At 55.1% G+C, this 21,344-nt stretch overlaps 2 protein-coding genes and 1 pseudogene across 7 annotated transcripts in view; 2 read left to right on the forward strand and 1 right to left on the reverse strand.

The window, feature by feature from the left end:
* The window catches only part of LOC137464133 (class I histocompatibility antigen, F10 alpha chain-like), a 372,308-nt gene that overhangs the window by 348,301 nt on the left and 2,663 nt on the right, over nt 1–21,344 (forward strand). For 2 of the 5 annotated variants that reach the window (XM_068175459.1, XM_068175460.1), the window contains exons 2-3: nt 16,284–16,324; nt 20,902–21,165. In XM_068175459.1, the coding sequence (XP_068031560.1) occupies nt 16,284–16,324; nt 20,902–21,165 (305 nt within the window). Of the gene's footprint in view, nt 1–3,735; nt 3,792–16,233; nt 16,325–19,015; nt 19,142–20,901; nt 21,166–21,344 lie in introns of those variants that run through there. The other 3 variants (XM_068175457.1, XM_068175458.1, XM_068175456.1) reach the window with 3 other exon arrangements.
* LOC137464152 (zinc finger protein 154-like) overlaps nt 1–21,344 on the reverse strand; it is a 450,159-nt gene that overhangs the window by 82,469 nt on the left and 346,346 nt on the right. Inside the window, exon 2 of one of the 2 annotated variants that reach the window (XM_068175480.1) lies at nt 6,323–7,514. In XM_068175480.1, the coding sequence (XP_068031581.1) occupies nt 6,470–6,946 (477 nt within the window). In that variant the 5' untranslated portion in view covers nt 6,947–7,514 and the 3' untranslated portion in view covers nt 6,323–6,469. The remainder of the gene's footprint in view (nt 1–6,322; nt 7,515–21,344) is intronic. The other variant, XM_068175481.1, reaches the window with a different exon arrangement.
* LOC137464123 (zinc finger protein 850-like) overlaps nt 1–21,344 on the forward strand; it is a 466,862-nt pseudogene that overhangs the window by 13,697 nt on the left and 431,821 nt on the right.

A 21,344-nucleotide genomic window follows, 5' to 3' on the forward strand; every position in this document is an offset into this window, starting at 1 on the left:
TCGGCAGGGGTGCCATCTCCAGCCCCCCCTTTCTGTTGTACCAAGAGACACTTGAGGGAGCCATGAGCCCGTTCAGTGACAGATTGGCCTGTTGGGAATTGAGGAATACCTGTTTTGTGTGTAATTCCCCATAAGGCAAAAAAGGTAGCAACTCAATGGGAACTATAAGCTGGGCAATTGTCTTGACTTCAGATGGTATACCAAGAGTTGCAAAAGCAGCAGTGAAGTGTCTAGAGACATCTTTAGCTGTTTTCCCTGAATGGGCTGATGCAAAAAGAGCACCAGAAAAGGTATCAATAGAGGAATGAATGTATTTTAAATGGCCAAATTCAGAAAAATGGGTAACGTCTGACTGCCCCACTTGAAGGCTCTGAAGCCCTCTGGGATTAACACCTCCTGCAACAGAGGGAAAAGAGCACCTTTGGCAATCTGGACAAACAGCAATAATTCCTGAAGCTTAGGCTTTAGTAATGCCAAAGTGCCAAACCAAAGCAGCAGCATTTTGGTGAAAAAAAGAATGGCTCAATTTAGCCTGTTCTATCTTATTAGGTAGAACAGATTGTTGTACAGGCATTGTTAAAAGGTCAGCTTGGCTGTTCCCTTCATCTAAAAATAAGGAATGGTCTGTATGTGATCAAATATGCATAATAAAGTAAGGAGATGTTCTATTTTCTAAGGAAAAAAACAAGGTGCTGCAACCAATAAAAAAGTTGTGAATTTTCAACCTCTTTTGAAACTGATGCTTTGGCTTTCACCACAATTCCTGCAACATAAGCTGAATCTGTAACCAGATTAAAAGGAACAGAAAATTTTTGAAAAGCTCTGAGAGCAAGGTCAACATTTTTGGGGGGACCCCTCAGCTCTGGATACATCTGCTCTCCAGGCACTAGAAGAGGGGTCTCTCCATAAATCTCCACTGATCTCTCATAAATCTTCACTGATTTATGAGAGTGACCAGAACCATCTGTGAACACTGTTAAGGCTTGAAGTGGAACCTCACTCTTCTTTGGTTTTTCTATTGATTGGAATAAAGGTGTTAAAAGCTTATGTTTTGGAGGATGTATTGAGATTTGTCCACTGAATTCGGCAAAGGCCATCTGAAGAGCCTCTGACTCCTGAAATATCCAATTCAAGTAAGAGGTGGTAAGAGGTAGGAAAATAGTGGAAAATTCCACTCCTGCAAGAGAAATGAGTCTCTGTTGAGCCTTAACAACCAGCTGGGCCATCATTTTGTGTTGGGTACTGATGGTTTTGGTCATTTGGTGTGGTAAAAAAATCCATTCAATGATAAGCAAAGAGTCTGGTGCCTTGGAGTCTCATTGAAACAGCAAGGCACAGGGCTGTTTTTTCTGGACACAAGAATATTAAAAAGAAAGGCAGCTCAGGTGCCCAGTGTGCAGCTTGTTGGTTTACTGTGGCATCAGTTACGCATTGTAGCGCTTGCTGAGCTTGAAAAGTAATTTGTCTAGGTGATAAAAGGTCTGAGTCACCTTTTAGCAATTCAAACTAAATTCAAAGGACTAAGCTTTGCATTTGAAATCCCTAACAAGGAGCACACCCTGCTCCCAAAAGTTTTTGCGCATCATGTAAGGTGCACATATTTGTCTGAATTTGCAGAGCTTGGGGAGAAATTGAATGGATTCCTATACACCACCCCAAATACCTCCACGGAGGGTGTTTTTGTACCTTTTCAGGAGCTATGCAAAGCCTTGCCTGATTTAGAGCTTTGGTGACAAGGGCTAAGGCTTTCTCCATTACCTCCTGCTGTTCAGCAGCTACAAGAATATCATCCATAGCATGGTACAAATGAACATTGGACATTTGTTGACAAAGAGAATTGAGGACTTAGCCATAGCACTGGCAAACAGCATGGCTTTTTTCATGCCCTGAGGTAAAATTATCCAGTGATATAACTGTAAGGGTGCCAGCATGTTTGTGCTTGGGACTGAAAAGGCACATTTAGGAGCATCAAGAGGTTGTAAAGGAATATCAAAAAACCAACCTTTTAAATGAACGGCAGTCAAGTACCAATTTCAGGGGGTCACAGTAGGAGATAGGAGATCAGGCTGTAAGGCCCCCATGTCCTCCATAGCTGCATTAATTTTTCTAAGATCATGGAGTAAACACCACTTCCCAGTTTGGTTTTTTGATAACAAATACGGGAGAAATCCAAGGACTGGTAGAAGGGACAATATGCCCTTTCTGGAGTTGTTGGACCAACTCCTTTAATGCACACAGTTTTTGCAATGGTAAGGGCCATTGATCCACCCAAACCAGATTTCTCTGTTTTCCAGGTTAGTTTTAAAGTATCACACTTCAATGGGCCTCATTAAAAATCTGATTGAATTCTAAAGCCCCATTGGGAGAGAACATTCCTCTCCCATAGTACCATTGGCACTGGTAATACAAATGGTTTGACTGAGGCAAGGTGTCCCTTGGCGCTTTGATTAGTATCAATTGGTGGCTTTGATAGCTATGGCTGCTTCCTCCAATGCCTGAAAGTGCCTGAGGCATTTCAGCAAGGGACCACTCTGCGGGCCATTTGGCTTGAGAGATAACTATAATGTCAGTCCCTGTGTCTATGAGGCTGTCAAGTGTTATTTTCTGTCCTTTTAATGTCAGGGTACACCAGCATGTGGGGCATTGTTCTAATATAGGTTGTACCCAACATACTTGGGGCGTTCCAGTAGACCCAAATCCCCCTTTTCGTGTTCTGTCTGCGTCTTGGTTTGAAAAGACAGGTGTCTGCTAAGAAAAACAGGAGTCTCCCCTGAAATGGAAAATGTAAACCCTCTCCCTCCAAATTGTTATAATTTTGAAATTAAGGGGGCTCTCAGGCAAAGATATGGGAGCAGGAATAAGAATAGCAGTTCTTTATTAGGGAAGAAAATAAAAATAAAATAAACAATGCAGTAATACAAAGCAACATTGACAGAGTCAGAATATGACCTGACACCCTGTGGGTCAGGGTGTTGGTAGCAGTCCAATTGAAATGGTGGCTGCAGTCCTCCTGGAGTGGCAGATGTGGTTCTGTTGAAGCAGTGATCCTTTAGAAGGGTGTAGTCTTCCTTGGAAGATCCAGTGGTGGTGTAGAGGGGCCTGGTCTTCCTCTGGGAATCCAGTGGAAAAGGCAGCTGCTCCTCTGGGAATCACTCAAAAAGGCTGACTGTGGTCTTCCAGATTTCTGATTATATCCAGTTAGGAATACTTGGCTCCTCCCTCTGGGTGGAGCTTCTTACAATGGGATGATGTCCTTTTTATCAGTCATGCTGTGGCACTCAATGGCCCATTAACAGAAGATATCTTCCTAGAGGGACAATTGGTTGTGGAAGAGATAAAGAAAACTGCCTAATTAACAGAAGATAACTATTCCTATTCTATTCAGATAAGAATAGAATACACCCCCCCATTTCCAACCTAAGACAGTCTGTGAAAGGTACACTCATGGCTGGGGGAAGTAAAATCAGTTGAGCTATTCAAATTCCTTGGGGAATGGTGCAAGGCAGTCAGGGTGTCCAGGCCATGATCATAATCTCATCATCAGAGTCAGAGTGTATAATGCCAGGGAGAACAACAAGTCCCATCAAAGTGGTGGATGACTCACCTAAAAACAATTTATGCATACGCTGCCCTGGTGGTCCGAAAACTCCTGTGGGAAGCAAATGAACAGATGAATCAAGCAACGTTACTGTGATGGAGGTTGCCAGGTCCACTCCGGCACTCCCCGGTATGGATGGTTATAAATTGGCAATGGTCAGGCAAAGGCTGCTTGTGGCGGCTGGGCTGGGGCTTGATGCAGTCCACTCTGAGGCATTGGCTGGAGCATTTGTGTCTGCATGCGGTGCTGCTCCACACTTCGGTTCCTGTTTCCCATTATCGGATGCCCTTCAAAATCCACGACTTGGAATGTCGTTGATTACCATAATGCCTTCCTTTACAGCACCGAGGGCAAATACCAGGAGATTTGGATCTGGCCTCCCCTTTCCAAAACAGTCGTTTTTCAAATCCCAGATTTCCTGCACCCAAAGCACATTCAGAGGTCCCATGGCATAGTATTCAAAGCTGCAAAGGCATTAGCTATACCAGCCACCACAGCTTCATAAGTAACTGCAGCCCTATGCTGAAGGTACACAGGCGCTTACATACCTCTATCATTTGCAGCAGTGTGGGTTCCTCCTTAGGCAAGGATTTAAGAAGTTTTTTACAAGTCTCATTAACATTTTCAAGAGCTACTTTTAAAAGCAACATCCCTCTAGCAATGCCACTCTCAATTTGTCTTTTAAGAGCTTGTTTCAAGCAGCCAATGAATTGCATATAAGGCTCAGCCAGTCTTTGTTTTACAGTAGTAAGTACTTTTTAGGGGTTCACAGAATCGGGAACCTTTAAAAATGTGGTATGCACAGCTTCAGTAATACTCTCAAGGGCCTCTCTAGGAATGTGGGCTTTCCCAACAGGTTCTGAGTGGGCTGCTTCTCCGGTGAATTGTGGATAAATGATCAAACTCCATAATTTGTAAAGGCTGTAGAGCCAGTATGTTTATTGCAACGCTGCACGCATGTGGGGATCGTTCCCCTTCAAAGGACATGCACACCCCTGAGAACTCCCAATCCCTTTTTATTCCTCCTTACTAGTTTACATATGCATAGAGTTTCACAATAGGTTCATGCATATTCATTTTACTGATTTTGCATTACACTTGCAGCTAGTTACCCTTGTAGCTAGATTTTTTTTTATCAGAAAGTACAGAAAGAACTCCCGGGTCACCCTGACCTGTCTGTTTCAAAGTTCGAGGAGCCTCTCTTATCTCTTCAGATTGGAAATTCGCATTCTTTCTCCTCTGCTGGTGCAGTTTTTACTAGTGCTGCAGAGCTACCAGACTAAACAGCATATTTTACCTATGCTAGCAAGCTACTAATAATTCAAAGCGGCACATTTCACCTAAATCCAAATGGATTTCTACCCTGTTAAATTTTCACTCTGTTTCACCAGCCAGGTGGTCAGTTGTGAGGGCTGCGATATTCTGGTTTGCATGCCCCACAAATTTCACAAGCAAAGCTTCTAACTCCTTTTTTCACTGAGTATCTGTGGAAGCCAGTGAGCCTACAGAACCAAGGGCCATTATAGTCCCTTGGACAGACAGACCCTAAGTTGGAGAAATCTCCCCTGTTCAGGGTGACTGAGCAGACCCTCTCCCAGCATGCTTTGTTGCATATGCAAATGTACCCCAGTTCTACCTCCCTGGTTGCCCCGTTGGCCTCTCCACCCCTTTTTCCTTTATATGTATATGCCCTAGAATATTCTCCCTTCCCTGCTTACCCATTGGCCCCATATTGCTGCAGTGTCTCGCCCTCTTTACCCTATTGGCAGCCACCCCTTGTCCCACCTCTGTACCGCCCTGAGCCCTCAGCCCAATGGCCCTGATGCTCTGCTCCAACCCCCTTGTCCCCTATATTCAAAGTGGACCCTCCACTGTTCTTTCGTCTTTGTCCCTGGACTCCTTCATGCCTGGCTGGAATAAACCTCCTCAGAACTCCACACAGACCCTTCCCACTTCTTTGTCATCAGTGATTCTACAAGAGAAGTGTGTGCTGGAGTGACTCTGTGTGTGTGTGCCAGCACCACTGAGTGGCTTAATTACTGGAGATGCCTCTGGAAGGTCGTGGCATTGCTGCCTCTTGCTCCACCAGCAATGGGCTAGCAGCTTCCGACAAGCATCAAAAATGGCATACTGAGTTGGGGTTAATAATAAGTTCACCAGTCCCTTTAAATCATGAGGAGTCATAAGGTGTGTTGACAATGTAGACCATATAAGATTAGCAAAATAGGGAGACCCCAGCCTGTGTTCTGTAGCCATGCAACGTAGTTTCTTCATTTCCAAATAAGCGAGGGGTTCCCAATGCGGGTTGTTTCCCCTGTTCGAGCCCACTCCTGATTCTCACACCAGCACTTCCAGTTCTGGAGGGCTTGCCAACAGCAGCGCAGATAGGCTGGTTCTTGCTTCTCATACAGACTACCAATTATCAGTGATGGAGAGACGGGGACATCCGAGTTTAGATCAGAAGCCAATTTTATTGAGTATGCCTGGCATTTATATAGGGTTTTACTTCTATGGTGCTTATACAGGGCTCTATTTTTGGTAACAATTTACAATTGTTTACACATTCTTCAGGACATCACATCACCAGGTAACTTTATCTTATAACAAAGTTTCACATGTTTTTGGTCACTTCTTGCCCAGGGAGCCTTTATCTGTGTGTCTCCCATAGTTTCTGCTCAATCAGGCCTAAGATATCGAGTCCCTTTAACAGCTCCATTGTTTTACTCTCTGTTTTATTCACAATAAGGGGACACCAGGGCTCTGCCCAATGGGGATTACTGGGGATCATCTAGTGCTGATCCTCCCATGGGGGATGGAGTTGCAGCAGTGCACAAAGCTCTTCTAGAACTTGGGGCACTTGCAGGCCTTCTCTTACTGGTGCTTCCGTTGGTGTCTGGTCAAGGTTGAGCCTGTGGAGAAGCTCTTCCCACACTCAGGACACTTATAGGGTGTCTCCCCGGTGTGGATGCGCCGATGGATGGTGAGGGCAGAGTTCTTCCTGAAGCCCTTCCCGCAGTCGGGGCAGAGGAAGGGCCTCTCCTCTGTGTGACTCCGCTGATGTACGAGGAGATCAGAACTGATCTGAAATCCCTTCCCACACTGGGGACACTTGTAGGACCTCTCCCCAGTGTGGATGTGCTGGTGGTGTTTTCTCAGGGCAGTGATCCACCCAAAGCTCTTCCCACATTCCAAGCAGGTGTAGGGCCGTTCCCCAGTGTGGATCACCTGGTGCTGAATCAGGCTAGAGCACTGGTTGAAGCTCTTCCCACATTTCCCACACTCAAAGGGCTTTTCCCCAGTATGGATCCTTTGGTGTTTCCTCAGGCTGGAATTCTGGGTGAAACCCATCCCACATTCCCCACACTTGTAGGGCCGTTCTCCAGTATGGGTCCTCTGGTGCCGGATCAGGTCAGAGCTGTCTCTGAAGCTCTTCCCACATTCCCCACACTCAAAGGGCCGTTTCCCAGTGTGGATGACCTGGTGTTGGATCAGGTGGGAGCTCTAGCTGAAGCTCTTCCCACATTCCAAGCACTTGTGTGACTTCTCCCTGCCATGAGGCTTCTCCACCAGCTCCGAGCTCCGGCTGGATCTCCGGCTGCCTTCCGGGCTCAGGGGGGCTCTTTCCTCCCCGCAGCTCCCTGGCCTGGGTTTGCTGCTACTCCTCATGCGGGATCTCCAGGGCTTCTCCTCTTCCTCCATCCAGCCACACCCCGGGAATGAAAAATCCTGATTTTGGGGAAAAAACAAGAACAGAGCATGTTGGACTGGGAGTTCCTCCTTGCCCAAGTTCATCTCAGAAAGTCATTGGGCATCTTGTGTCTGTAAGAACCTCCAAAACACTAAGATTCAGTACAGAAATCCTCCAAATATGAAGACACAGATCACAAACTCCCCAAACATCTCGATTTGGCCAGAACTCCCTCCAAAATACAAATATTCAGCCCCCACAAAAAAAAAAAAAAAAAGCACCAACATTTAACCTAGGAAAGCTGAGAACCCAATAAACCCAGAAACACCAAGATTCACCCCTGTGAAAATCATGGATCCCCCTCCCCAGTCACCTGCTGCATGTGGGGTGGCAATGCTTCTGGGGCTGGGGGGAGGCTGCAGATATGGGGGGGGGGGGGGGTGGAACCTTGTGCTGCTTCCTATTTCTGCTCCTCCTCCTGTGTCTCTGCTCTTGCTCACACTCCTCTTCCTCCTGCTATTCCTCCTTCTCCTGCACAATCCCACCTTCTCCTGCCATGTCCATCGTTTGACCATTTTGTTCCTCAACCCTGCTTCTCCTTCCCTTCTCCTCCTGCCCCCAGGCCCAGCACCCACTGCCGGCTCCCTCTTCCCCCCAGACCCACAGCATCCCAGCGCAGGGGCAGGGATGGAGCTGGGGCAGGTTGGGCTGGGGCAGCGCTGGGCTCTCGGCCGCTTCCGCCCGCACTCGGTCCCCACTGCAGCCCCTCCCGCCAGGACAGCGCGGGGGGGCCCGGCCTTGGCGCTGCCCCACTCCCACCTCCCCAAATTCCCCTCGTGGGGGGCACTGGGGACATGGGGGTGACGCAGGTGGGGAATGCTAGAAGCTGCAGGTCTGCCTGGCAACTGGTGAGTCATCAGTGCCACGCACTCTGATCGACTGATCGATGCCTGAGGGGTGAGGCTGCAGCAAGGGCTGACACCCTAATCCAGGGGGGATGTCCCACAAATGGGGGACCCCCATAAAAGGAACAGGAGGAAAGTGACTTTACAAACAGATGCTGTGAATCTGCTCCGAGATACGGCCAGGCACCTGTACATAAGGAAGTGACAGGAGAAGCCATCGGTTTCAGAAAACGTTATTAATTGTTGACACAGACTGCTGCTCAGCCAAGGTCCTGCTCAATTCATGAACTTCCAGAAGAACAACAAAGACTTAACAGAGCCAGGAATATCGTCTGCTATACAATAGTGGGGTGCATATGAAGGGGGTATGTAGCAGGTGGATTGGGAAGTCTGCACCTCTCAAGTACTTCAGCCAGTGGGAAAAAGGGAGAGGGAGATGTGGCCAGGAGAATTGGGATGAAAAGGAGGCTGTGTCCTCCAACAACTGCAGAGATCCCATGGGAATGTCCCACGGCCTCTCCCATTTCTAGGAATGAAATTACTTTTACAGGACTCCTCTGTCTGCTTTGTGGACAGAAACCTCTGCTGATGTCAATTTTCCCGCACACCCTGGAGCTCATCCGGAATTCCTTCCACCGTCCGGGGCGGCAGGCAGGGAGTGCAGCTGAAGGTGCCTCACCCACTTTGGGTGATCGGCTCCCTTGGCTGGCGGCGGCACCGGGGATCGATTGGGGACCCGGGAGTGACCAGGAGACAGACGAGGGACACATCAGGGGGGTCTGTGAAGAGTCAGCAGGGAGAGAGCACTGAAAATCTCAGCAGTGAGTGCACTGGGATCTTCGGGGAGTGAACATGGCAGGGCACCCAGGGAGGGGAGAAAAGGGAAAGCCAGGGAGGGGAACTGGCCAAAGGGATGATGATCCCAAAATGTCTCTGAAGGGTCCCTTGGGAGAATGTTGAGGTAGTTTGCACATTCCCCCAGAGGTAATTAAGGACATGGACAGCCAGGGGGGCAATAAGGGAAGTGGAGAAGAGATTTGGACAACAGGGGATGGATGGTGTTGGTGTGCTGGGAAGGGATCGGGTGAAGGGCAGTGTGCAGCAATGTGGTGAAGGCAAGAAGCAGCAGGAGGAATCTATGTGGTGAGAAAAAGCATTATGCAAAAGAGAAGAGAATAATACTGAGGATTGGGATGTTTTTCAGCAAGGTCTTGTCCTCAAAATTTGCCAGCTGATCCAGACCCTTTCTATGCCCACTTTCCAGGAGAGGAAAAGAAGGAGGTCAGGATGCCAGGGGGTTTCTCTGTGGTGGGCAGCGGCAGCACCGGGCGCAGAGGTGCGGGACCGGGAGCACGGGCTGGGGGCCTGTGGGGAGCTGCGGGGCCGGGCCGGGGCTGTGGGGCAGCCGGGGCTCAGCGCCGGGCGCTGCCTGACCCCACCAGCCCCGGGCAGGGCCGGCAGTGGCCCCCGGCCCCCAGGAGCCTGCGGGACGCCCCGGCCGCTGCCCGGCCCCGTGGAGCTGCCGGCCCTGCCCGCCGGGGGGGCCGCCTTTGGACACTGCGGCAGGACAGGGACCGGCTCTGGGATACGGGCTGGGGAGGGGACCCTGAGCACAAGGAGAAGGATGAAGGAATATCACAGAAATCCTGATTACACATGGAAGGATCAGGATTTTCTTTTAAAGATTTTGTTGGTGTCGCTGGAGAAAAGAATGATTTTGCAGAAAGCTCAGCAGCTCTCAGAGGATGAGCACCCACAGGCAGTGAGCGGGGCTGCAGGAGTGGCAGAAGAAGGCCCTGGAGCACTTGGGCACAAAGGCACAGCAGCTGAATGCAAGAAGGGATGAGCAAAAGGCCAAGCTGAAGGCAAAGGCCATGGCACAACTCCTACAGCCCCTCAGGCATCAACCCCAGGGCCCAAGGGGGCCCCAGCACCCAGGGGACGGGGTCGGCCACAAGCACCTGGCAGAGGCATTGCCCTCCTGGGCAGGGGAGAGCCCACCCAAACAGCCCCTGGGAAGGAGTCAGGGCTCCAGCTGCAGGGCACAGGGACACTGGAAGCAGAGACAGCAGCACCCTCAGGAGGAGCAAGCCCACCCCTGGATGGACATGGATTGTCAGGGCTGTCACAGCTCCCATCCCACCGGGGACCCACCACACTGGAGCCCTGGAGAACATTCAGGGTGGGTCTGCATCGAGAGGAGGCCTCTCCTGATGGACACAGGGGCCTCTCCATCCACTCTGAATCTTAGACCTAACGGGGGAAATTGCCAAAAATGTCTTGGTTTATTCAGGGGATAAGTGGGAAAGATGTGTGGTTTTATTCAACCACTACTGTAAGATGTGAGAGATAGATTTGAAATGCAAGAATTTTTATTTGTTCCTAATGGTCATTATAATTTACTGGGAAGGGATTTGATTGCTAAATTGGGAATGCAAATTAGTATTGTAAAAGGTGGTACAGAGGCTAGTTCTGTTGTACCACTGTGTCATATGTCTGGCAAGGCCTATGCTGAAGTGAACCCAGAAGTCTGGGGAGCCCCCGGGAAAGACAGAAAATTAGATATGGAGCCTCTCCAAAGTACTGTGAAGCAACAAGGACAAGTAGTGTCTAAAAGCAATACCATGTTCCAGGGCAGGAAAGGAAAGGGAATCAGACAAAGCCCAGGTTACTGCCCCATGGTCAGCTCAACCAGCAGACCTGTGTGTGCTTGTAAGAGCCTGGCACTGAAATGCCCTGAGCAGGAAGGCTTCAATATCTTCTGCTGACACCATGCCACCGAACAGGGGGGCAAAAGCAATTCTGATTGCTTCAGCAATCACTGCATCAGATACCAAGGTATATTCTCCCGCAGGAAGCTGGGCTGGCACAGAGCCTGCCTTGGCACTTTGCTGTTCCCAACATCCAAGCAGGACATCGGGCCCTGCCTAAGGAGGGCAAAGCAGCACCACTGGTGGCCAAGTGGCGTGGCCCATGCCAAGTGTTCCTGAGGCCAGAAACAGCCCCCAGCACAGCTGAGCACGGGGGGACCCCTCAGCCTGGGCTCCAGGGCTCTGAAGCCCCGGAGATTTGCACTTCCCGCCTGCAGCAGGAGCATGGGAGGCCCCCACGGAGCCTGCACTGAAGGCAGCGCAGCAGCAGCCAGGGCTCCACAGCGGGGCAAGCCCCTGGGCCTGCCCACACATCCTCTGCTCAAATCCTCTGCCTGGGCACCCTCCTTGGGCATCTCCAGCCACCGGGGCCAATCCTTGCTGCCACTGCTGCAGCTTCAGTGCTTTCTGGGCCTGCACTGCCACAGCTGCTGGCGAAGACAACGGCACAATTCCACTCTGGGTCTCAGCCACACTCACACACTGGGGTGGCTGGCATGAGAATGTGTTTTCTTAATAATCCTACTTTTATATTGTCAGTAAGGTTTGGGCAAGGGGTGTGAGAATCAATTGTTATTCTTAGCGGAAGAAGTTAAAAAGTCTTTATTGCTTTGAATTCGTTTTGTGCATGTGTTTGTGTGGCTGTTAGAGATTGCAGACTTTTGGTATGGGTTTTATAGTGTTCACCTATAGGCTGCAGTTGCAAAACTAGAAGAGCTTTAAAGGTTTTAAAGGTGACCAATTAACTCATAAATAGAATACTGTTCAAAAAAAAAACCCAAAAATTAAAAAAAAAAAAACACAAACCCGGCTTTTGGGGGGTGTCACATGTGAGTCACCAGATGGCCGCTCCAGAAGAGAAGCTTCATTCCAGCAGCCAGGAGAGGAGCTTTAAATATGCAATTTAACACTGCTGGGCAAAGTGGGGACAATGCACCAGGATCTTCTTGCCTGGGGGAGGAATTGGGCTGATTGCTGTGGTGGCCTGCAGCTGGCCTGTAGGCCTCCAAGTTTAAATAATTATAAATTTATAAGGGAAATATGTGATCGGTTACAGAATAACCTTACTTACATAATTCGACCAATAAGAGCAGGCCCAGGCCGCTGGGGACACAGGCTCCTATTGGCTGGCTGACCAGGAAGAAACTGGCTCAGCCAATGAGGACAAACCCCATGAGCTCCACAGGTATATAAGGAAGCAAGAGCTGAATAAAGGGAACTGTTGCTGCATGAACTCTGTGTGTCTTGGCACTGGTCTGCCTCCAAAACTGTGACAGATTCCCTCTGCCCCGCACCCCAAGCTCTGCCTGCCTGCACAGATGGAATCTGCACAGCTGAAGGCAGAGCCCATGGTGAGGATCTCTGACTCTGCAACAGAAATGGGTGAAGCTGCAAAGGGAAACAGCAAATGGAGAATGTTGTGAAAACTTCACTAAAATAAGGGGGGATCATCCCTGCGCCCACTCCAACATGTGCTGGCACTGTCTATGCTATACAGGGAGTATCAGAGCACTGGGGTTTTTTGCTATAACAAGTTCAGGGAAATCAGTTGGAATTCAAGTATTTGATGATGTAATTAGAAAAAAGCGGTCAATTGATGCAGCCCCCGGCTGGAGGGAGCGCCCAAAAATGGGGAAAAGATGAACGGCCACCAGAACAAATCCTACAACACCATGGACCAGCCCCTGGGAACCCGAACCAATTCATATCAGGAGACACAGAACCCTTTATCATTTCAATGGCATCATTAGATTACAAGCTGTCCTCGAAATAAGAACCAACCAGACACCTCCAGCTCCTGACCTTCCTGCCGACCCATCCACTGAAATGAGGAACACAACATTTCACCAGGGGATGGGATCAGATTATCTGTTAGCAGAAAAAACAGGAGTTTGTGGAAAATTAAATGACTCCAACTGCTGTTGGCAAAGAGATGACAAAGGAAAAGCGGTGAAAAAGATAACAAAGGAAATAGGAGAGCAGCTCATGTACCGGTCCAAACATGGAAAGGATGGGAATGGGACACGGTTTCGTGGCTCCGTGGCACACCATGGGTTAAACGAATGCTGCTTCTCCTCTTCTGTGCCACAGCAACTCTCATCTTTTTACCATGCTCCACACCTTGGGAGTGCAGCTCATCCAGCAGCTGAGCCAGGGGATGCAGGTGGCAGCCAGGCCTCCTGATCCAGAAACGGCTACAAAAGGACAGGGAAATGAGGGCACCGAGAATAATCCCAAAACCAAAGAGGACCCGGGAAGAACAAAACAGAGTCAATGAGTGAATCTGCCTGGAGATAGGGCCAGCGACTTGGAGATGAGGAAGTAACGGAGAAACCATCAGTTCCGATAAATGTTACAAATGGACCCAGACAGCTGCTCAAAGTCCCGCTAAACTCCTCAACTTCCCGAAGAACAAAGACCAAACAGAGCCATGAATATCGGCTGTCATCCACAAGGAGGGGTGCATATGAACGAGGACAGGCAGCAGGCGGATCGGGAAGTCTGAACCTTCCAAGTCCCTCAGCCACTGGGCAAAGGCAGAGGGAGATGCGGCCGGGAAAATGAGCATCCAAAGGAGGCAGCGTGCTACAACAAGGGCAGAGAGCGCATGGCAAATGCCCCACGGCCTCTCCCTCTGCTCAGCAATCGAGTCACTTTGACAGGACTCCTCGGTCTCCTCTGGCCACAGAAACCTCCGGCGACGGGAATTTCCCCGCACGGGCCCGGCCACGGGGCAGCCACCTCTGTCCCAGCCACAGCAACCGGGACGAGCCAGCGCTGCTCCGGCAGCGGCTCCTGTTAAGCCCGGGAAAGAGGGAGAAGTGGGGGGAGGATATTTTCGTAGGAATTCTAGTTCTCATTCTCTTGCCCTGGTATGTTTGATAATAAATTCAATTAATTTCCCCAAGTCAAGTGTGTTGTGCCCGTCACCAGTGACTGAACTGTCCCCACCCTTCTCCAGACCCTCGAGCCTTCCCTCATGTGTTTTGTTCCCTGCGCAGGGTGAGGAGGGAAGTGACAAGAGAGGTTTTGGCCTCTCTCAGCCATCCCCTGCTCCGGCCTGGGCTCCTGCCGGGGCTACAGTTGGGCCCCTGCTCCGCCCCGGACTCACCCCAGCTCTCAGCGCCCTCAGATCCCGGTCACCCCGAGCTCCCGGCGGTTCAGGGCAGCGGCGGTTCCTTGGCCTCCTGCCCGGGCCGGGCCCAGCGCCAGGGCCGCCCCTCAGCCGCGGGTTCCGGGAAATGCCGGAGTTCGGGGAAAGGGAGGCGAGGCTGTGCCGTGTGCAGAGCCCGCCCCTCGCTGCCATTGGCCGCTGCTGCCGTCAGTCGCGGTTCTGGCGCGCTGATTGGTGAGAGCGGGGCGAAGCACGGCCCCGCTGGCGGCCTGAGGGCGGCCCTGGCTCGGCAGCGGCGCCATTGGCGGAGCGTCTGTGCGGGCCCGGGAGCGGCGGCAGCGGCCGGAGCGCGGGGAGGCGGCATTGGCGGAGCTCGGAGGCGGCCCCGGCGCAGCCTCCGGGGACGGGGCAGCCACCTCTGTCCCAGCCACAGCAACCGGGACGAGCCAGCGCTGCTCCGGCAGCGGCTCCTGCCCAGGCAGCGGCGGGAAGGAGACCGCGGGCAGCCGCTCCCGCAGCGCCCTCAGCCCAGGGCCGGCACGGGCCGGACACGGCACCGCCAAGCCGCCGGAGCCCCCTGCCGCCCCCTCCGCCCGCAGCGAGCCCCGAGCCCCCGCAGAACCCGGCGCGGCTCCCACCTGCGCCGGGGCCGCCTCCGAGCTCCGCCAATGCCGCCTCCCCGGTGGTTCCCGGTCACCCCTGTGAGATCCCGGTCACTCCCAGTACGATCCCAGTTACCCCCAACACGGTCCCAGTGGCTTCCAGGCATCCCCTGTATGGTTCCTTTCACTCTCAGTCCTTCTCAGTAAGAGTTCAGTGTTGCCCCTGAGTTCAGTCACTTCCAGTATGAACCCAGTCACACCTTACACGATGTCATTTGGCCCCACTGTGGTCCCAGTTGCTCCCAGTATAAGTCCAGTCACCCCCAGTACGATCCCAGTAACTCCCAGACACTCCCAGTACCATGCCAGTCACTCCAAGTGTTACCCCGTCAATTCCAGTATGATCCCAGCATGACCCCAGCACGGGCTCAGCTGCTCCCAGTATGATCCCAGTATGACCCCAGCATGGACCAGCTGCTCCCAGTATGATCCCAGTTGCCCCCTGCTTTATTCCAGTTTCTCCTATTCACCCCTACTACAGATCCGATCACTCCCAGTATGATTCCAGTCAATCCCAGGATGATCCAAACCACTCGCAGTCTCTCCCAGTATATCTCCATTGTCCCCTGCATGTTCCCAGTTGCCCCCAGTAGCCCTCTGTGTGGTCCCAGTGTATCCCAGTATGAACCCTGCTGCCCCAGTTCTGCTCCCAGTGGGTTCTTTTCCCAGTCTGTTCCAGTCCATCCCAGCCTGTCCCTCCCTGTCCTGGTCCTTTCCCAGCAGCTACTGCCATTTCCCAGATTCTGTCCCCCTCACCCCGTTCCCAGGCACTGAGATCCCACTGCACCCCCTTATCCTGCCCCAACACCCCCCTGCACCCCCTTTCTCGGGTACCCTCCTCTCCCAGCCCCTCGATCCCCCATTTCTGTGACCCCAGGGACCCCCGGGCCCCCATTCCCGGCCAGCCCGGGGCATCTCACCCCCAGGCCTCCCTTTGCTGGGAAACCCGGCCTGGGCACGGGGCTCTGCAGCCTCTCCGGGATTTATGATCCCCCAAAGGAAAGGGAGAGAACAGCAGAGAGAGAGAAGGAGACTGGGAATCAGGGATCGAGGTCCCAGCGCCCAGTCCCGCTCCGCCGGGGGTCGGACCCGCACCCGCGGGAAAAAATGGGATCCGCTGCTCCCGGAGCTTGCCCGGCTTTGGGCCGAACCCAGCGGGGTCCGGGCAGGGTTGGAGCGCGGGGTCCGGGAGTTCAGCACAGCCCGGCCCGGGGGTCCCGCAGGGCGCGGCCGTGGAGGGTCCCAGATGGATCCCCGAGGGGTCCAGGGGGTGCCAGGAGGGGATGCGGGTGCATTCCCTGGAATTCCCCCTTTTCCCCTCCCCCTTTTCCCCTCCCCCCGCGCTCCCTCGGGCACTTTCTCTTTCGCGTCTCTCCAGCTGCGCCACAGCCGCGATCGGGGACGGCTGCCATGGCTCCAGCGCTGGGGCTGGGGATGCTCCTGGGGCTCCTGGGGCTCCTGGGGGACCCGGGGGCCGCGACGAAAGGTGAGTGGGACCCCCCGAAACCGGATCCACCCTGAACCGCAATTCTCGGGCACCGGGACCCCCCCTGAACTTCCATTTCCGGGCACCGGGACCCCCCTAAATCTCCGTTCCCGCGCAGGGGAAGCCCCCTGAACCCCCATTTTGTGTCCTGTGAACCCCCTCAATGCCCTTCCCCAGCATCGAGACTCCTCTGTACCCCCTTTTCTGGCACTGAGATCCCCCTGAACCCCCATTCCTGAGCACGCGGACCCCCTTGAGCGCCCATTCCGGCCACCCCGACCGCCCTGTACCCGCTTCGGCAGCACCGGGACACCCCTGTACCCCTCACCTGGCACCGGGACCCCCTGAACCCCCATTCCTGGTCACCGGCACCCCCGGAACCGCTATTTCCGGCCATGGGAACCCCCTTGAACCCCGAATTCCGAGAAGGAACTCCCCCTGAACCCGCATTCCTCGGCACGGGAACCCCCTGAACCCCCATTTTTGGGCGCGGGAACTCCCCTGTACTCCCTTCTCCAGCACCGGGACCCCCCTGCACCCCCTAATCCAGGACTGGGATCCCCTCGCACCGCCGTCAGTGCTCTGGGACGCCCTGCACCCCCATTCCCGGTCATCCCGCCCCAGACCCGCCCTTTTCCTCGGCTTTTGGACCTCCAAATCTCCCAAATTTCTGCGTCCCCCCCCCCCCCCCCCGCCCCGCCCCCCAATTCTCCATTCCCGGCGTTTCCTGGAAGGGGATCCAGGGGCTCCCGGAGGGTCCCCCGGGGTCCCAGTGAGGATCCAGTGAGATCCAGATGAATTCCCTGGAATTACCCCTTTCCCCCATCTCGCTTTCGCGTCTCCCAAGCTGCGTCCCCGGGATCCGCCCGCCTCTCCCAGCCCCAGACCCCCCTTTCCGTGACCCAGACACCCCCTGGACCCCCATTCCTGCCTTTCCCAGCTCCCAGACCCCACTTCCCTCAACACCAGGGACCCCCTTTGGTGGGCCCAGGGACCCCCTGGATCCCCCATCCCGCCTCTCCCAGTCCCGTCCTTGAACCTCGGACCCTTCCCGGCTCTCCCGGTTCCGCTTCCTGAGCCTTGGACGCTCCCAGACCCCCCAGTCTCTGCGTCCCCCCAGTTCTCGACCCCCTAAGCGTCCTGCGGGGGGATCCTGGGAAGTCCTGGGGGGGATTCAGGGAAATTCCCAGGGTTTCCTCTGTTCCCTCCCCATCCCCGGTCACTTTCGCGTTCCCCAAGCTCCGGCACCGGGATCCTCCCGGGAACCGGGGATTGCCCCGGCACCGGGACTCCCCTGAACCGCAATTCCCGGGCTCGGGGACCCCTCTGCACTTCCATTTCCGGGCGAACACCCCTTCCTGGGCACAGAGACCCCCTTGAACGTTCATTTCGGGGCACCGGGACCCCCCCTTTCCCAGCCCCGATAAGTCCCGCACCCCTTATCTGGAGCCTGGAACCCCCTGAACCCCCATTCCCGGGCACGGAGACCCTCTTGAACCCCCATTTCTGAGCATCGGGATCCCCCTGAACCCCATTTCTGGGCACTGGGACCACTTGAACCCCAAAACCCGGGAAGGGAACCCCCCGAACCCATTTCCTGGGTACCGGGACGCCACTGCATCCCGTTATCAGGCACCGGGACACCCTGAATCCCCATTCCGCTGCACCAGGGCATCCCCGAGACCCCCATTCCTGTGAACGGGGACCCCCTGCACCCCCTTCCCCAGCACCGGTTCCCAGCCAGGCCATTATCTGGCACCGGGACCCCCCTGAACCCCGATTGCCGGGTCGGGAACCTCCCTAAACCCCATTTCCTGGGCACCGGCACCACACTGTATCCCCTTATGCAGCACCGGGACCTCCTGAACCCCCATTCCTGGGCACCAGGACCCCCGTGCACCCCCATATCCATGACTGGAACCTTCCCAAACCCTCCATTCTCACGCACCGGGACCCCCGTGCACCCCCTTATCCAGCACAGGGACCTCCCTGCACCCCTTTATCCTGCACCAATGCCCTCCCGCACCCCCTTTCCTGGCCCTCTCCCTCTTGGACACCCCAGCCCACGCTTTTCCTCGAGCCCGGCACCCCCTGGACCCCCACTTCTGCCTTCCCCATCCCCCACCCACCACTTTCTTCAAGACCGGGACCCCGTGCACCCCCTTTCCTGGGCACAGGGACCCCCTGGACCCCCCATTGCCCTCACCCCCCTTTCCTTGACCTGGGACTCCCTGAACCTCCGTTCCTGGGCATGGGGACCCCCTGCACCCCCTTATTCGGGACTGGGACCCCGTCCTGGACCCTCTTCCCGTGTTCTGGTACTCCCTGCACCCCTCCCCGGCCCTCCCGCCCTTCCCAGACCCCAGACCCTCCCTTTTCCTTCCCCTTTGCACCCCCAGATCTCCCAAATTTCCGTGTCCCCCCAGTTCTCCGCTCCCGCCGCTTTCTTAAGGGGGGTCCCAGGGGGTTCTCAGAGGGCTCCAGGGCGGTGGCAGCGGGAATCCAGAGGGAGCCAGAGGAATTCTCGGGAATTCCCCGGTCCCCTCCCCGCCCCGCTCTCTCCGGTCCCTTTCGCTTCCGCGTCCCAACCTGCGAGACCGGGATCTGCCCGGCGACCGGTGACGTCACTGAAAGATCGGGCTGCCATTGGCGAACAGGAAATAGCGGGGCCAATGGCGGGGCCGGAGGCGGCTCTGGGGGCGGGGCCGGGGCTGTGCCCGGCGCTGCAGCGGAGCAGTGCCATGGCTCCAGCGCTGGGGCTGGGGGTGCTCTTGGGGCTCCTGGCGCTCCTGGGGGACCCGGGGGCCGCGACGAAAGGTGAGTGGGAACCCCGAAACCGGGAACCCCTGACCTTTCATTTCCGGGCTCCGGGACCCTCCTGGACTTCTATTACCGAGCAGGGGAGCTCCCCTGAATCCCATTTTGGGTCCACCGACCCCTCTCAATCCCCTTCGCCACCACCGGGACCCCCCTGTAACCCCTTATCTGTCGTCGGGACCCCCCTGAACCCCCATTCCCGGGCATCAGAATCCACTGAGCCCCCATTCCTGAGCACCGGGACCCCCTTGAGCGCCCATTTCCGGGCACCGGGACCCCCCTGGACCCCTTTATCTGTCACCGGGACCCCCCTGAACCGCCATTTCCGGGGACCGGGACCCACTTGAACCCTGAATTCCGTGGAGAGAATCCCCTGAATCCCCATTTCTGAGCAGGGAACCCCCTCTGGACCCCCATTCCTGGGCACGGGGACCCCCTGAGCGTTCATTTCCTGGCAGCGGGACCCCCCTGCACCCCATTATCTGGCACCAGGACCCAGCGGATCTCCCATTCCTGGGATCAGGATCCCTTTGAACCCCAAATCACGGCACGGGAACCCTCCTGAACCCCCGTTCCTGGGCACCGGGGCCCCTCTGCCCCCCTTATCCGGGACTGGGATCCCCCGCACCCCCGTCAGTGCTCGGGGACCCCCCTGCCCCCCTTTTCGGGCATCCCGCTTTTCCAGACCCCAGACCTGCCCTTTTCCTTGACCTTTGGACCCCCCAGATCTCCCAACTTTCTGTGTCTCCCCCATTTTCCACTCCTGCCGCTTCCCAAAACGGGGTCCCAGAGGGTCCTGGGGATCCCAGGGGGGTCGCAGCCGAGAGATCCAAATGAACTCCCTGGAATTCAGATTAATTCCCCCGTGTTCCATCGGTCTCTTTCCTGTCCCATCCTCCCCGTGTTCCATCGGTCTCTTTCTTGTCTCCCAAGCTGCGTCCCCGGGATCCGCCTGCCTCTCCCAGCCCCAGACCCCCCCTTTCCCGAAACCCAGAGACCCCCTGAGCCCTCATTCCTGCCTTTCCCAGCTCCCAGACCCCACTTCCCTCAACACCAGGGTCCTCTGGACCCCTTTTTTGGGCCCAGGGACCCCCTGAATCCCCCATCCCGCCTCTCCCAGTCCCTTCCTTGAACCTCGGACCCTTCCCAGCTCTCCCAGTTCCACTTCCTGACATTTGGATGCCCCCAGACCCTCCCAGTCTCTGCGTTCTCCCAGTTCTTCACCCCCTGTGCGTTCTGTGGGGTGGTCCCAGGGCATCCCAGGAGGATTCTGGGCCCCGGTACCCCCCTGAATTTCCAGTTCTGGGCACTGGGACCCCCCTGCACCCCCTTAGCCAGTATCAATCTGTCCCTGCACCCCCTTTCCCATCCACCCTGCCTTCCCCAGTCCCCAGACCCCCATTTTCCTTGCCTCTGAGACCCCCTGGACCCCCATTCCTACTTTTCTCAGTCCCCAGCCCTGCCTTTCCTCTGCATCAAGGACCCCCAAGTCTCCCTTTCCTGGGCACAGGGATCCCCTGGAACCCCCATCCCACCTCTCCCAGTCTCTGCACCCCCCTTCCATAGCCCTGGAACTCCCTGAGCCCCCATTCCTGGACACCGGGACCCCCCTGCACACCCCTTCCTGTTCATCCCACGTCTCCCACCCCTGCAAGCCCTTTCCTTGGCCCCAGGATCCCCAAACCCCTCCCAGCTCTCCCAGTTCCCCTTTCATTGATCCATGACCCCCTCAACCCCCCCAAATCTCCGTGTCCCCCCAGTTCTTCACTCCCTGCATTACCTGCAAGTGGCGGTGTCAGAGCCCAGCCCGGGGGTCCCCCAGTTCACGGAAATGGGGTTCGTGGATGGGATCCCCTTCGTGCGCTACGACAGCGAGCGGGAGCGGATGGAGCCACAGATGCAGTGGATAAAGGATGGAGTCGATCAGGGATATTGGGAGGGGCAGACCCAGAACAGCGTGAGGAGCCAGCACACGGCTGCCAGGAACCTGGAGACACTGCGGGAGCGGTACAACCAGAGTGGGGGTGAGTGGGGGGATCCACAGGGCTGGGATGGGATCCATGGGGCGGGGATGGCTCTGAGAGGCTGGGGTGAGGATCCATGGGGCTGGGATGGGATCCATGGGGCTGGAATGGGAACTGTGGGGTTGGGATGGGATCAGTGGTGCTGGGATGTGGATCCATGGGGCTGGGATGGGATCTGT

Source organism: Anomalospiza imberbis, chromosome 37 (genome assembly GCF_031753505.1).
Source record: "Anomalospiza imberbis isolate Cuckoo-Finch-1a 21T00152 chromosome 37, ASM3175350v1, whole genome shotgun sequence".
Lineage (NCBI taxonomy): Eukaryota > Metazoa > Chordata > Aves > Passeriformes > Viduidae > Anomalospiza > Anomalospiza imberbis.